The sequence below is a fragment of the Protopterus annectens genome, chromosome 13.part0 (assembly GCF_019279795.1).
Source record: "Protopterus annectens isolate FY-2018-M chromosome 13.part0, PAN1.0, whole genome shotgun sequence".
Classification (NCBI taxonomy): Eukaryota; Metazoa; Chordata; order Ceratodontiformes; family Protopteridae; genus Protopterus; species Protopterus annectens.
Genome location: NC_056747.1, coordinates 127,854,762 through 127,868,783, shown reverse-complemented (window position 1 = coordinate 127,868,783; position 14,022 = coordinate 127,854,762). Strand labels below are relative to the sequence as shown.

General features: G+C 42.0%; 1 protein-coding gene across 2 annotated transcripts in view; it reads left to right on the top strand.

The window, feature by feature from the left end:
- LOC122817652 (tropomyosin alpha-4 chain) overlaps positions 1–14,022 on the top strand; it is a 540,823-nt gene that overhangs the window by 400,758 nt on the left and 126,043 nt on the right. Inside the window, exon 1 of one of the 2 annotated variants that reach the window (XM_044090714.1) lies at positions 12,287–12,896. The exons of the other annotated variant lie outside the window; for it this stretch is intronic. Coding sequence (XP_043946649.1) covers positions 12,765–12,896 — 132 coding nt within the window. The 5' untranslated portion in view covers positions 12,287–12,764. Of the gene's footprint in view, positions 1–12,286; positions 12,897–14,022 lie in introns of those variants that run through there. 2 annotated transcript variants of the gene reach the window in all.

The window sequence follows — 14,022 nt, the reverse complement described above, 5'->3', positions numbered from 1 at the left end:
GCTGCATTCTACATGAACTACAGAATAAACTGGTACCCCACCTAAGCACCATGTTCAATCATAGCCTCACCTCAGGCTTTGTGCCCACTGAATGGTGCACAGCGATGGTTATCCCACTCCACAAAGGGGGAGCCACCATGGATCCAGGGAACTACTGCCCCATTAGTCTAACGAGCCTGGTCTACAAGGCCATGGAACGTATCATCATGGAACTTATAAACAAAGACATTGGTAATCTCCAAACTCTGGACCCCACCCAGTTCAGGTTTGTAAAAGGCAGATCATGTCTCCTAAACCTGATTGACTTCTTTGAAGCAGTCACTAAAGCCGTAGACAAGGGTAAGGTGGTTCACACAGCCTATCTAGATCTCACCAAGGCTTTTAACACCATCCCCCACTCTGGAATTATAGATAAACTCACTAAACTAGGTATAAATCTCTGTGTCACAAGATGGGTTACCAACTGGCACACTGACAGAACCCACACTGTGAAAGTAGCAGACTCCAAATCCGACTTCAGACCAGTGACAAGTGGAGTACCACAGGGTTCAGTCCTGGGTCCTCTCCTGTTTGGTATCTACTTTTCTGCTGAAGTACAGACTAACACAGAAGGTCTTTTGGTAACGAAGTTCGCAGATGACTGCAAACTAGGAGCCATAATTGAAACTCCTAACGATGTGGACATCCTACAAAAGGGCCTCACTGAGACAGATGCCTGGTGTCAAAGCCTTGGCCTCAAGCTCAATGCCAATAAGTGCATTGTCATCCCCTTTGGTAAAAACTCTGTACCCATGAGCTACTACATAGGTGGTAGTCTACTTAACACCAAAAGTGTGATAAGAGACCTTGGGACACAGGTGGACAGTAGTTTCTCCTTTGAGAATCACATTGCCACAGTAGTCAGGAAATCCTTCTACGTGGCACACCTCATCACAAAAGGTTTCTTATCCAGGAAAAAAGAGGTCATTGTTCCCCTCTAATCGTCACTATTTAGACCCATTATAGAGTACAATGCCCCTTTTGGTATGTACCTCACAAGACATCTACAACAACTGGAAAGGCCACAGAAATACTTCAAAAAGAGGATTACCAGCCTCAAACAGATGCCCTACGTAGACTGTTTCAAAAAACTCCAATTTTACTCCGTCATATATCGCCTACTCAGAGGCGATCTCTGCCTAACATAAAAAGCTATGTCAAACCCAGAGCTGTTGGACATGCTCCACTTAAAGAAATCCCAATCCCTCCGAGCTACCCGCTCTGGGGACCTAAACCTTCTCACCACAATAAACAGAACATGCTGGAGGGACAGATTCCTGTCCCAGAGACTTCCCATACTCTGGAACAAACTATCTATCTATGTCAAACAGAGCTCCTCATTAGCACTCTTCAAGAAAAATCTTGATGATTGGATGGGAAATAGGAATTCATCCCGGGCATCACCTCTGTGTCTCTGATAGACAGGGGCACAGGAAAATAATTTTCTAGGGTGGCGAAAGCCAGGGTACCTTTTTGGCTTGGCTTGTATAGGCCCTAGGGCCGGTAGCCTAGTACCTGTCTATGAACCTATAAGTAAAGGCTGAGCAGTGGCATTCAACAATACAGAATATAAAAGATTAAAATACACTCTGGAAGTGTGGACAAGCATATCATGATTCATGGGTAATAGAAGTAAGAAGAGTAAGGAACAGGTCCTCAGTACTTTGCATGAGCTCATGAGGATTGGGGTGGCAGACCAGGAGTGTAACACTGTTAAGGTGATGGGAGTAGGGGACTGTCTTGCTACCTAGCAGGTTGCCAATGCATGCAAGGGGAACCCAGCAGTGCACGTGGTTATAAGGAAACCCATGAAGGGGCAACGTAGGTCACCACAGCAGAATGCAGAAGGAAAAGGAGGAGGCCATGCTTTCTGGTACACATCCAAGGTCGGGGTTAAATGTTTCAGATATAATGAAATGGGGCATATACATTCTGACTGTCCACTAAGGCAGTTGGAAAAAACAAACATCTCAGGTAGCAGCACACAAGACTAGCACTATGACAGTGGTGGGCTGTCTAGAGACAACTGTACCTAGATATTACAAATGTCTATATCCTATCATGGTTGGGGGGAAGGAAGCCATTACTAAAACGGACAGACCCAGACATAACCATAGCCAAGCATGCAGTGGTCAAACAGTAGCAATATGTGCTGGGAAAGTCTATTCCAGTTAGGACCTTGGGCGGGAAAACTTTTCATATACCTTTGATCAGACTCCATCTAGCCAGGGAAGGGGACAAGGGAGCCAGAAAGTAGCTATCTTTGAGGATATCCCTGCTGATGTCCGAATAGAGAATGACTTTGACAATGCATTACAGTGTGTGCATGCTGTTACACACTACCAGGCACTGAGGCAATCACACAGGGAAAGCATTAAGAGGAGACCCAGATGATTCTCTCATCTACATCTGGGGATGGTAATGTTCCTACTTCAGAGGGGGAGCTAGTCAGTAACTGCGAATTAGGAACTGTACCACAGCAGCTGAAAGGCACTGGGTTTCTTCTTGGAAGGTGATACTTCTAAAGGAGAGATAGGTGATAGTAGTCAGACAGAATATAAGGCACCACTGGCAAATGGTGACAGACATACTTTGGAAGAGAATGTAGGAAGAGTTACCAAGGAAGAGCTAAGGCAGATTCAGTTCTCAAACTCTATTATACAGGACTTGACAGAGGTAGCAAGGAAGCCCAATACTCAAGGAAAGGACTTCCACATCCTGTGACTTAGGATGGTTGTACAGGGAATGGACCCCTGAAGGAAAGCTACACACAGAAGGACTTACTAGCATAAAGCATACCAAAAGACGGTTTATGAAGATTTTTATTGGCAAGAGATTGAAAATGATGTAATAGGATACTGCAGGACTTGTGAACAGTTCCAAAAGGTTAGCAAGGACGGCTGCATTAAGAGCAGCAAGAAGCTGGTGGTCTAGGACCCTAACTAGAGTAGTGGCAGCACTACTTTGCCAGGAAGAATGCAGTGGATAAATGGAGAATTATGTCACCTCTCTCTGGAAATTGTATGTAGCTGGGTCTATAAAAATAATGACTCATCTGAAAGGTAGTTACTCTGAATAAGGGGCACAGAAAGACTCTGCGATTTACTGAGAGAGTGGTGGAAAGGGTCTTGGGTGCTAGGTCAGAGACTCAGCTCTGAAGATGTCTTGTGTATAGTCTAATCTGAGGGTAGATGTTGGAAGCCCATACCCAGTATATGAATACTCATGAGGCCAGGTTGTATTATGTGAATTGATTATTGAGTTAGACGTATGCACCTTCCCTTCTTTTATTTAGCCTGATGGGTACCAGTGGTGTGACTCAAAGGACCATCCCTCTAGTGCTAGCTTAGAACTTTCTTCACAACTGATAGGCAGTGGTGAGATTCAAACTGAATATGTGTCGTTTATCCCTCACAGAGGTGGCAGTGGTGCCATCGTACATGGCAGTGGGTTAATTATGTAACCACTCACTGATGTAAGACTTAGGCTGGCTAGAACTCTGACCCATTGCTATAGACCATATAATTTAAAACTTAGATTGCATAGACAGCAGTCCTTCTACTGTTAAATTAACATCACCTAGTATGGTGCCGCTGTTGTTCTTGATGCCTGCTAAAACATGTTTTTTAGTGCTTATTAAGCAGAGTAATGGTTGAGGAGGGTGGACTATAAGCTACAACAAAAATGGTGCGTTTTAACCAAATAGGGGCATTGACCCTGGCAGAGCTGGTTGCTGTAACAAGCAGGGGTCAGTGTTTAAAGCATTTCTTACAAATAGTAGTATCCCCAGCTTGTCATGTTGCTTGTCCTACTGTCTTTGTATAAGTAAAATTATCACCTGTAAGGTCTACAGGGCCATAGTTTAGTCAGGGTTCGGTAACACGTAGAATTTCTGCAATTTCTGTTATTAACGACGTTTCAAAAAGGTTCAGTTTCACCATGTGCATTTATTTCTAATGCTACTTATTGTAACTTCACCATTTTAAGCCCATTGTCTGATTTTAGTTATTACTTAATATTTGGCCAGTTAGATCCTGGACAAAGTAGGATACCCACTTCTGTAACTATTAACTCTAGTTGTTTGCAAATGAACACTGTTCTCTTAGCTTCAAGTGATGGAATAGTCAGCTTATACAGGATCAGTTTGGTGAGGAGACTGAAGTTGCTGCAATGAAAATCAGTACCTTGATATATGAGGTCATGGTTCTTTAACAGCACAGAATGGACTGTTTTATCCAGGCAACAAGACATCATCAGCACCATGATATATGAGGTCATGGTTCTTTAACAGAACAGAATGGACTGTTTTATCCAGGCAACAAGACATCATCAGCACCTTGATATATGAGGTCATGGTTCTTTAACAGAACAGAATGGACTGTTTTATCCAGGCAACAAGACATCATCAGCACCTTGATATATGAGGTCATGGTTCTTTAACAGAACAGAATGGACTGTTTTATCCAGGCAACAAGACATCATCAGCACCTTGATATATGAGGTCATGGTTCTTTAACAGAACAGAATGGACTGTTTTATCCAGGCAACAAGACATCATCAGCACCATGATATATGAGGTCATGGTTCTTTAACAGAACAGAATGGACTGTTTTATCCAGGCAACAAGACATCATCAGCACCATGACATATGAGGTCATGGTTCTTTATCAGAACAGAATGGACTGTTTTATCCAGGCAACAAGACATCATCAGCACCTTGATATATGAGGTCATGGTTCTTTAACAGAACAGAATGGACTGTTTTATCCAGGCAACAAGACATCATCAGCACCTTGATATATGTGGTCATGGTTCTTCAACAGAACATAATGGACTGTTTTATCCAGGCAACAAGACATCATCAGCACCTTGATATATGAGGTCATGGTTCTTTAACAGAACAGAATGGACTGTTGTATCCAAGCAACAAGACATCAGGTAGATGAGGTGGAGGACTTTAAGTATTTCTGAATCTTATTTACTTGACAGGGAAGAGAGGATTGAGTGATTGCTCAGCACATTTCTGCACTGAGAATGATACTACAGCTGTTAACTGGACAGCAGTGAGTAAGGAAGGGCTGAATCATAGGGTGAAGCTCTCAGTTTACAGGTTACTCCATGTTCATCTGTGGTTATGAGTTTTGATTAGTGATGAGATTGGAAGTACAGTGAACAAGGATGAGAGTCATCCACAGGGTATGAGTATCTTGGCAATCTGGGAAGCACACGTATAGGTTCATAGGTTGGTACTAGGCTATTGGCCCTAGGGCCTATACAAGCCTAGCCATAACAATTCCCTGGATATTTCTTCCCACAATATTTACTTCCCTGGACCTCTGTCTAGCAGGGCGACTGACATGATCCCCGGGGTGAATTTCCTATCTCCCATCCAATCATCAAGGTTCCTTTTGAAGAGGGCCAAGGAGGTGCTCTGCTTGACATGTATGGGCAGTCTATTCCAGAGTATGGGGAGTCTCTGGGTCAGGAACCTATCCCTCCAGCATGTTTTGTTCATTGTGATGACAAGTTTTGGATCCCTGGACCATGTGGCTCTGAGGGATTGGGATTTCTTTAAGTGGAGCATGTCCAACAGCTCAGGGTTTGACATGGCCTTGTATGTTAAGCAGAGATCGCCTCTGAGTAGACAATATGCCACAGATTATAACTGGAGTTTTATTTTAGATGGTCAGCATATGACATCTGCTTTAGGCCTGTGATTCTTTTAGTGAGATATTTCTGCGGCCTTTCCAGCTGTTGCAGATGTCTTGTGAGGTACAGACTAAATGGGGCATTATACTCTATAATGGGTCTAATGAGGAATGAGTACAGTGGGACAATGACCTCCTTTTTTCTGGATGAAAAGCCCTTAGTAATGAGGTGTGCCACATAGAAGGATTTCCTGACTATTGTAGCGATGTGGTTATCGAAGGTGAGACCACTGTCCACCTGTGTCCCTAAGTCTCTCATCACACTTTCGGTGTTTAGTGTACTGCCACCTATGTGGTAATTCATGGCTACATGTTTTTCCCAAAGGGGATAACTATACATTTCTTGGCATTAAGCTTGAGCCCATGGCTCTGGCACCAAGCATCTGTTTCTGTAAGACCCTTTGTAGAATATCCACATCATTTGGGGATTCAATAATGGCTCCCAGTTTGCAGTCATCTGCAAACTTTGTTAGCCAGAGTCCCTTAGTGTTGGCCTGTACTTTAGAAAAGTAGATGCCAAGCAAGAGCGGTCCCAGGACTGAACCCTGAGGTACTCCACTTGTCTGGAGCTGGATTTGGAGTCTGCTATTTTTACAGTGTGGGTTCTGTCAGTAAGCCAGTTGGCAAACCATCGAGTGATGTAGGGATTTATGCCCAGCTTAGTAAGTTTATCTATGATTCCAGAGTGGGGGATGGTGTTAAAGGCCTTGGTGAGGTCCCGATAGGCTGTGTGGACCGCCTTACCCTCGTCCACAGCTCTGGAGACTGATTCAAAGAAGTCAATCAGGTTTAGGAGATAAGATCGGCTTCAAGAACCCAAACTGGGTGAGGTCCAGTGTTTGAAAGTTGCCAATGTCTTTGTTTAATGCGTTCCATGCCCTTGCAGATCAGGCTCGTCAAAGTGATGAGACGGTAGTTCCCAGGATCCAAGGTGGATCCCCCCATGTGGAGTGGGATAACTGTAGCTGTGTTCCACTCAGTGGGCACAAAGCCTGAGGTGAGACTATGATTAAACAAGACACTTAGATGAGGTGCCAGTTCATTTTGTAGTTCAGGTAGTACACAACCCGGGATGTCATCTGGTCCCATGGATGCTGTATTCTTAGCTTTGGAGAGTGCGGTTTCTACCTGTGTGGCCATGATTAACGGAACTTGGCAATCTTTTGGTATTGAGATGGGCCCTTTAGGGGGTGAGAGGGGGTGAAGTTGGCACTAAATCGATCTGCCTGGATATTGGCAATATCCTTGGGATCAGTACATTTAATGCCATTCTGTTGTATCTCAGAGCAGATCTCAGCATTGCCATTTAGATTCTTGACATAACTATAGAATGCCTTGTGGTTATCTTTGGAATCTTTGGCAATTTTATTTTCATAACTAGCTTTGGAGGATTTTATGAGGGATCTCAGCTTCTTACTGAGGCTGGTAAGGGAGTTTTTTGCATCCTGGGATTTTCCTCTTTTCTGTAACAGTTTCTTCTTTCTGTTGTATAGCTTGTTTATGGCAGCAGACCACCAGATTGGCTTCCTTTTTTTGGAGGAGAGCATCGTGGTTCTATTTGGGATGGCACGATTCATGCACGAGTGGATGTGCTCATACAGTGCCTTAGTGTAGGATTCAGCAGTTGAACTTTCAGACCCCATCTGCATGGGTGCCATGAAGTTTGTCACTTCTGACTTAAGTAGCATGAAGTTGGCTTTGGAGAAGTTTTTTACTAAGGTTTCCTTACTTGGGGGTGGGGGGTGTGGATCTCAAGGGTGATTTGCTTATGGTCAGACCTGACCAATGAGGGGGTGACCACTGGTGTGGAGCATCTATCTCCCATGTTGGTAATGACCAGGTATAGGATATTGGAGCCCCTGGTGGGACAATGGATTAGTTGATCCAGGGAGTTTGAATTTATGAATTCCAAGAAACATTGGGAAAAGGTGTTGGTATCCAAGCAGTTTTCTCAGTTAATGGCAGGGTAGTAGAAATCTCCCAGTATTAGGGTGTTTGATTGTATTGTAATATTTTCCAGTATGTTTAGAAAGGTGTAGTAAGAATCTTGGTGCATGATGGGGGATCTGTAGCAAGCTACAATTTGAATTGCAGTCTTACCTAGTGTTAGTTGCACCTGGAGAATTTCAGATGCATTGTATTGGGCAACTAGCCTGTAGGTGTGAATATCCTTGGTGAATATGGACACTCCTCCACCTTTAGTGTTTCGGTCTTGGTTTGGTGGCCGAAAAGTGTGGTAAGAGTTGTAGCCTGGTATTGCAGGGGTGCTCTCTGGAGCCTTGAACCAGGTCTCAGTTACTGCACAGATATCAATGTTCTCCATTTTTAGGAGTGCCTCGAGAGAGTGCATTTTGAGGTTTAGACTTCTAGCATTGAGTAGCATTGCCTTCAGATTTTGCATGCTTGTATCTGTTACGGTGGTGGTTTTGTCCTTTGAACCTTGCATAAAAAAGGCACTATAGGGGTGGCAAGAGCTTTAGCCAGTAACCTCAATCCCACGGGTGACAGGTGCAGACCATCTCTGGCAAAGCATCGTGGTTTGTCGAACATGTCTTCCCAGGCAGACAGATACTGGATCCCCTTTGAATGACACCAGAAGCTTTGCCAATTGTTGAAGTCAAATCATTTTGTCCTTATACTGTGGTATCATTCTGGGTAAAGGCAGGATGCTACTCAGGGCTAGGGTCATACCTGCCTGGGCCAGATGATCTGAGAGCTCTTCCATGTCTCTTTTCATGTAGTCCAGGGAGGTACGTCTCAAGTCATTCTCTCCAACATGGACAATGACAGAGTCGTATTTGTACTTGTTGTGGAGTGACTTGAGTGCATGCGTTATGTGGCGGATCCTGGTACCGGACAGGCAGTTGACTGTAATTTTCTCCTTGTTCAGCCTGGTGAGTGGGACATCAGTGTGCCTGACTAACGCAATTGAGTGCGTAGTCCTAAACAGTAAATGCAATTAAAACTTTACAAAATTAGCAATTTAAATCTTGTTAAATGAAGCAAGGCAAGTGCACAACTTCCACTGTTCCTCCATGTTAACAAGACTCAGTTAAGGTGTTATCAGGAGCAACCCTGCAATCTGTATCACTGATAGCAGCATACATGAGGTACTCAGCCTTTTGAGTGTGTGGGAAATGAACACCACTGCCTTACGCCTTGACCAGTGCCTGCCACAACCAAATAAGTTTAATACTGTACTACCGGAGAGAGCAAAGCCATTACCATTGTCTTTCAATGATTTCATACATTTCACTTTCATTCCAATGCCTTCCAGTGCTCCCCTACCAACAGAAACTCTATCATGGTTACAACCGTGGCATACACACACACACACACACACACACACGATTTTTAAAGAGGTGCTAAAAATACCTTTTCAGTGCCATTACCCTTGCCTGCATTTATAATACACTGCCATCAGTCAGGCTAGTCTGGCACACCCAGGATGCATTTATTGTACACATTTAAAATGAGCCAATCTTACCATTAAGTTATGACAGTCATGGCTGAGCAGCCTCTTTTCAAAAGGTGGATGCGAGCAGTTATTAGTTAGCAAGTTTTCTGTAATCACCGTTATATAAACTAAACAATCGGCCACAAGCTTTTCCAACTACATAACAAAAATCTTTACATAAATTGGGGAATACATTTTGAAAACAAAACACATAAGTATGGTTTTGCACAAGGAAATATAAAATAAAAAGTTTTGAATAAAAAACAGCATTATAAAAGCACTATCATTTAGCTGGCCTTACCACTGCTACTACTAACTGAAAATATATATAGTCAATCTACTTTTGAATTTCAAGACCACTTAGCAGTTACAAAAGATTCAAAGTCAAAATTAATACACATGAATTGACTGTATAACAATCTACTTTTCCTTCTCATATACAGTCCATGGAAATGTTTCTTCATTACACCCATCCATAAAGTGCAGATTGAATAGTGCAAGTGAAAAGCAAAGACCAACTTAATTGTACTGCTGTAACAAACTCTTCGATAATTCACATCACTTAAAAAGATCCAGAGGAGTGTTCTGGAATTAGACAATACTGGGAAATATCCTGTTTGTGCTGTCCTTTCAGACAATCCTACTTTCTCCTTTTGGTCAAGGAGTCATAGTTGTTCACTTCCTCTGGGTCAAAATTTTGAATTCAAATATCTTCCACAACAAAACTTCTTAGATAACCAAAAAATTTCCAACCCAATTAAGGTAATATAGTTTTGACTGGAACCATACCTCTCAACTGTACAGATTTTCGCAGAATGTCCAGATTTTTGCCTCATATTTTGGTGTGTTCCTCCTAAAATCTGTACCTTTCTGGCACCATAGCTGAGGATTGAAGTCATTAAATAATGACAAACTGAGTTTAAGACTCCACATCCTTCAAAAAATCCATGCTAATGTAAAATCTATTATTCTATCAACTTTCTAGGTTTGTAAGAGAAATATTTAAATTCTGCCCCTATTTGTCTCCGCTATCATTTTAGGCTTTGTCCAGATTTTTTGGTCTAAGAGGTTGAGAGGTATGCAGGAACCTACAGCATAAGGAGCACAAAACTCTGTTAAAGGGTGTGTGTGTGTGTCTCTCACACTCACACACAGGAAAACTGTTTCACTTTTCAAAGCTCTGCTGTATTTATTGAATAAACAAAATTTGTACAGTTTTACGCATTTGCTGCAATTTTACTGAACAGTTACTGATTTCGTATAGCTTTTTCATATTTCAGGTCTTTTCTGCATGTTACTGAAAACTAATAAAATAACTGCAGGTTTTGAATAGCTTTTCTCAGATGGTTTGAGCTCCTTGCAAGTATGTGCACAGGCGCTTCCCATAGGAGATGTATGGGGTACCAGTTAACTCCCAGTGAAAGGAGCCTCCAGGGCAGCCTAGGGAATACCTCTCAACCTCTTAGCACAGGTAATCTGGACAAAGTGTAAAATAATGAGGAGGACAGAGCCCACAAATAGGAGCAGATTTTAAATATTGCTCTTACAAACATAGAAATGTGTCAGAATAACAGGATTTGAGTTAGAATGCATTTTTATGAAGGATATGAAGTCTGAAACTCAAATGTATGTCATTATTTAGTAACTTCAATCCTCAGTGATTTGCTAGAAACCCACAGATGTTATGAGGAACAAACCAAAATATGAGGCAAAAAACTGGACATTCAAGTGAGAATCTGGGCAGCTGGGAGGTATACCTGCGACACAGGAGGTATTATCTCTGATTGTCTGGGAACAATCCCACCGAAGGAAATGAATGCAGGTTACGGAAGCTTGGTGTACCTTGGTCATCTTACAACTAGCAGTGTAGAAAATGATGATTACCAATAATAAATGCATGATTCGTGCGTGTGTGTGTGTATATATATATATATATATATATATATATATATATATATATATATATATATATATATGTATTGCACGTTTGACGGTAAAGTCAACTGCTAACTTTTGCACTGTTTGAAGCTAGTTTTCAGTTGTACTCCCCTACTGTAAATAATTAGGGTGTGTCTGAAACTGGGTATCAGGGAGCCAGACAGTTCACCGCCAACCGTTGAAATAATAGAAGAAAAACTGTCATACAAGTTTGTTATGTTCTGTAATAAAGTTAGGCACTAACCCCTACCTACCCGGTGTGCATTACTGACTTGTTTTTAACCTGTGGCTCATCTTTCAACTTCCAAAAAATATGAAATAAGTTCCCCTCAAAATTCGAACACGCAGGCAAAACGTGGGACAAATGCTAACTTTATCTAGTACACAGTGCACTGGTTCTGGTTTCCTAATGGAGCGCTGTAAGAGTCAGAAAGAGAAGTTTCTTAAAAAAGTAACAAAGCAAATAAATAAAAACAACAATACGTGTGTGGCAAACTCTTTGGTGCAGAACGCACAATGTATTTGTTTATTTATTTATTGACATTTGATTACCAGGAAAGTCCGACTGGGTAGAAGCCATTTTTCAGCGGAGACCCAAGGAAAAGCGCTTCAAATTATTCTAAAATATTATCAGCTGTTTCTTTTTCATGTTATGCTGCACACATTAACAATTTTATTAAGCAAAAAAAAAAAAAAAAAAAAGAAAATAGTCCCCAGAATAAGGTACAGCTAAGAGGTACCTCTGGAAACTCCTGCCAAAACAGTAGTAGTCACTACTCAGCATAGTAAAGGCTTTTTTCCACAAACGTGATGCTGACCTTAAAACTAAATTACGTTCACAGAACTGCATGCTAACCTTGCAGAAATGCAGCTAGTTAACAGACTGGATAAGATGCTATATTGCATGGTAAAATCCTGCTATGCTGGAGTAGCATAACTAAGAGACAACGCCAATGTAGTCCACTTTTCATTGGACAAAGAATTCCCTTCTTTTTCCAAATATGTCCAAAACTTTGTGAGTATTACGATACAACTGCCCCACCAATGCAATGACGCTACTACGTTCCCAGTGATCGCCTCCTACCACACCACCACCCCACTCCCTTCCTTTGCTTCCTCCGCCCCTCCTAAACTCTGACCTCATCCCGGATGAGCGCTCTCCTTTTTGCAGTTGAGGCTTCTCTTCTCTCTTTTGTAGGTGCTTTCCTCCTTCGGTATTTGAACCTCTCACATCTGCTGTGGTGTTTTTGGTAGAAGATCCCGTCCAGCAGTGATTCAGGAACTGTTCTTTGCAAGTTGAGCTGCATAAAGGAGAGCGTTTAGATTTAAAAGCTTCGAGTGGATCGTTTCCTTTAAGTCTTAAAGTTAATTGACTGATATATTCTATAGTTTTGCACTTTACGGTGACATTGCACTTTGAAAATTTGACCACACCTTTTCTCCCCTTAAAAAAAAAAACTTTTAAGCAGTCGCTTTATTTAAACGTCTTTATAAGCTCGCAAGGTTTTGTTTAAAGGATTGCTACTGATCTTTAGTATCTAAAGGCACTGTACAGTGTTTGGACACTCCGTGTTTTTGTATTCTTTTTGAGGGGAGTATTTTAATTTTGACGTGACCGAATCATGGCTGGACTCAATACCTTGGAAGCAGTGAAAAGGAAAATCCAGTCTTTGCAGCAGCAGGCGGATGAGGCGGAGGAGCGAGCCCAGCATCTGCAGCGAGAGGTGGACAGTGAGCGCGAGCTGCGCGAGAAAGTGAGCCCCAAAATGTTAAGCTTTATTTCTATGGGTGTTGGCTGCTGTGTGCTGATGGGGGAGGGGTGCGTACCATTTGGGGTGTCTTTACGCGAAAAGTATGACTTTTTGTACTTTGGTAGGAATGCACTTCATTCATTGTATAAGGAGGCTAGTGGGTTAATTAAAAAGGCGTTGGCTAAAGGCTGTACCGTTATACTCTGCAGAGTCTCGGTGTACTGGTGACTTTGTAATCTAACTTTTTTTTTCCCCTTTGCTACCAAATTGTCTGCTCCGTTAATACTTTAAGGTATTGGTATATTTTATTTGTAATGTCTGTGTGGTGTGCATGTATCTCTTTGTGGCCACTGGGATGTAAGTGATTAGTCTGATTTTTGGTGGTGCTCTTGTTTAAACCAGAAGGGGGTGATCCGCTGCTGGTTACAACTGGCAGTGAATAAAGTGGAACGGTGATAGTCCACTAGCTGTACCTGGGCTACTATAGTACAGATTAAAATTGTATGTTATTAGGCTTACGTGAATAAATATGTAAGAAGACCAGATGGGTGACTTCCATATTTATGCATCTCATAAAAATGTATGTGCGGAATATATTTAATAGTAACTGCAAATAAACATTTTGAGCTATACTGCTGCTAAACATTTTGAGCTATACTGCTGCTTTTAGTAAAATAACGTAAGTAGTTGCTGGAATGAAACCCACGTCTGTAAGATAAAGCTTCCAAACATTGATTTGTTAGGCTTCACAATAGAACTGTGTAAGTTTGCAATGGACATTGTGTTCTCTGCAGTTTGTGTTATTTCAAATATACTGGGAATCTTGTGTGAAGATTTGTGTTAGTAGAAACGTGTATGATAACAGTAGGTTTGCTTTGGTGACTCGCCCACCTGAACTGTCGAACGATAATCCTGTTCGGAATAAGTTCACAACGGGCAACTTGCCTTTGGTGCGGAAGGCTGTAGGTTCTTCTCCCACACCATGCTGATATTGTAGTGATCTTTAAGGAAGGCTGAGAGTGCTGCACTCCTGAGTGTATCCTCCTTTGAATGATATGCCTAGTAGTAGTACGGCTATAATTACTAGAACTGCTGGTTTTGCAGAAGTGAATATAGCTATGAAACAGCT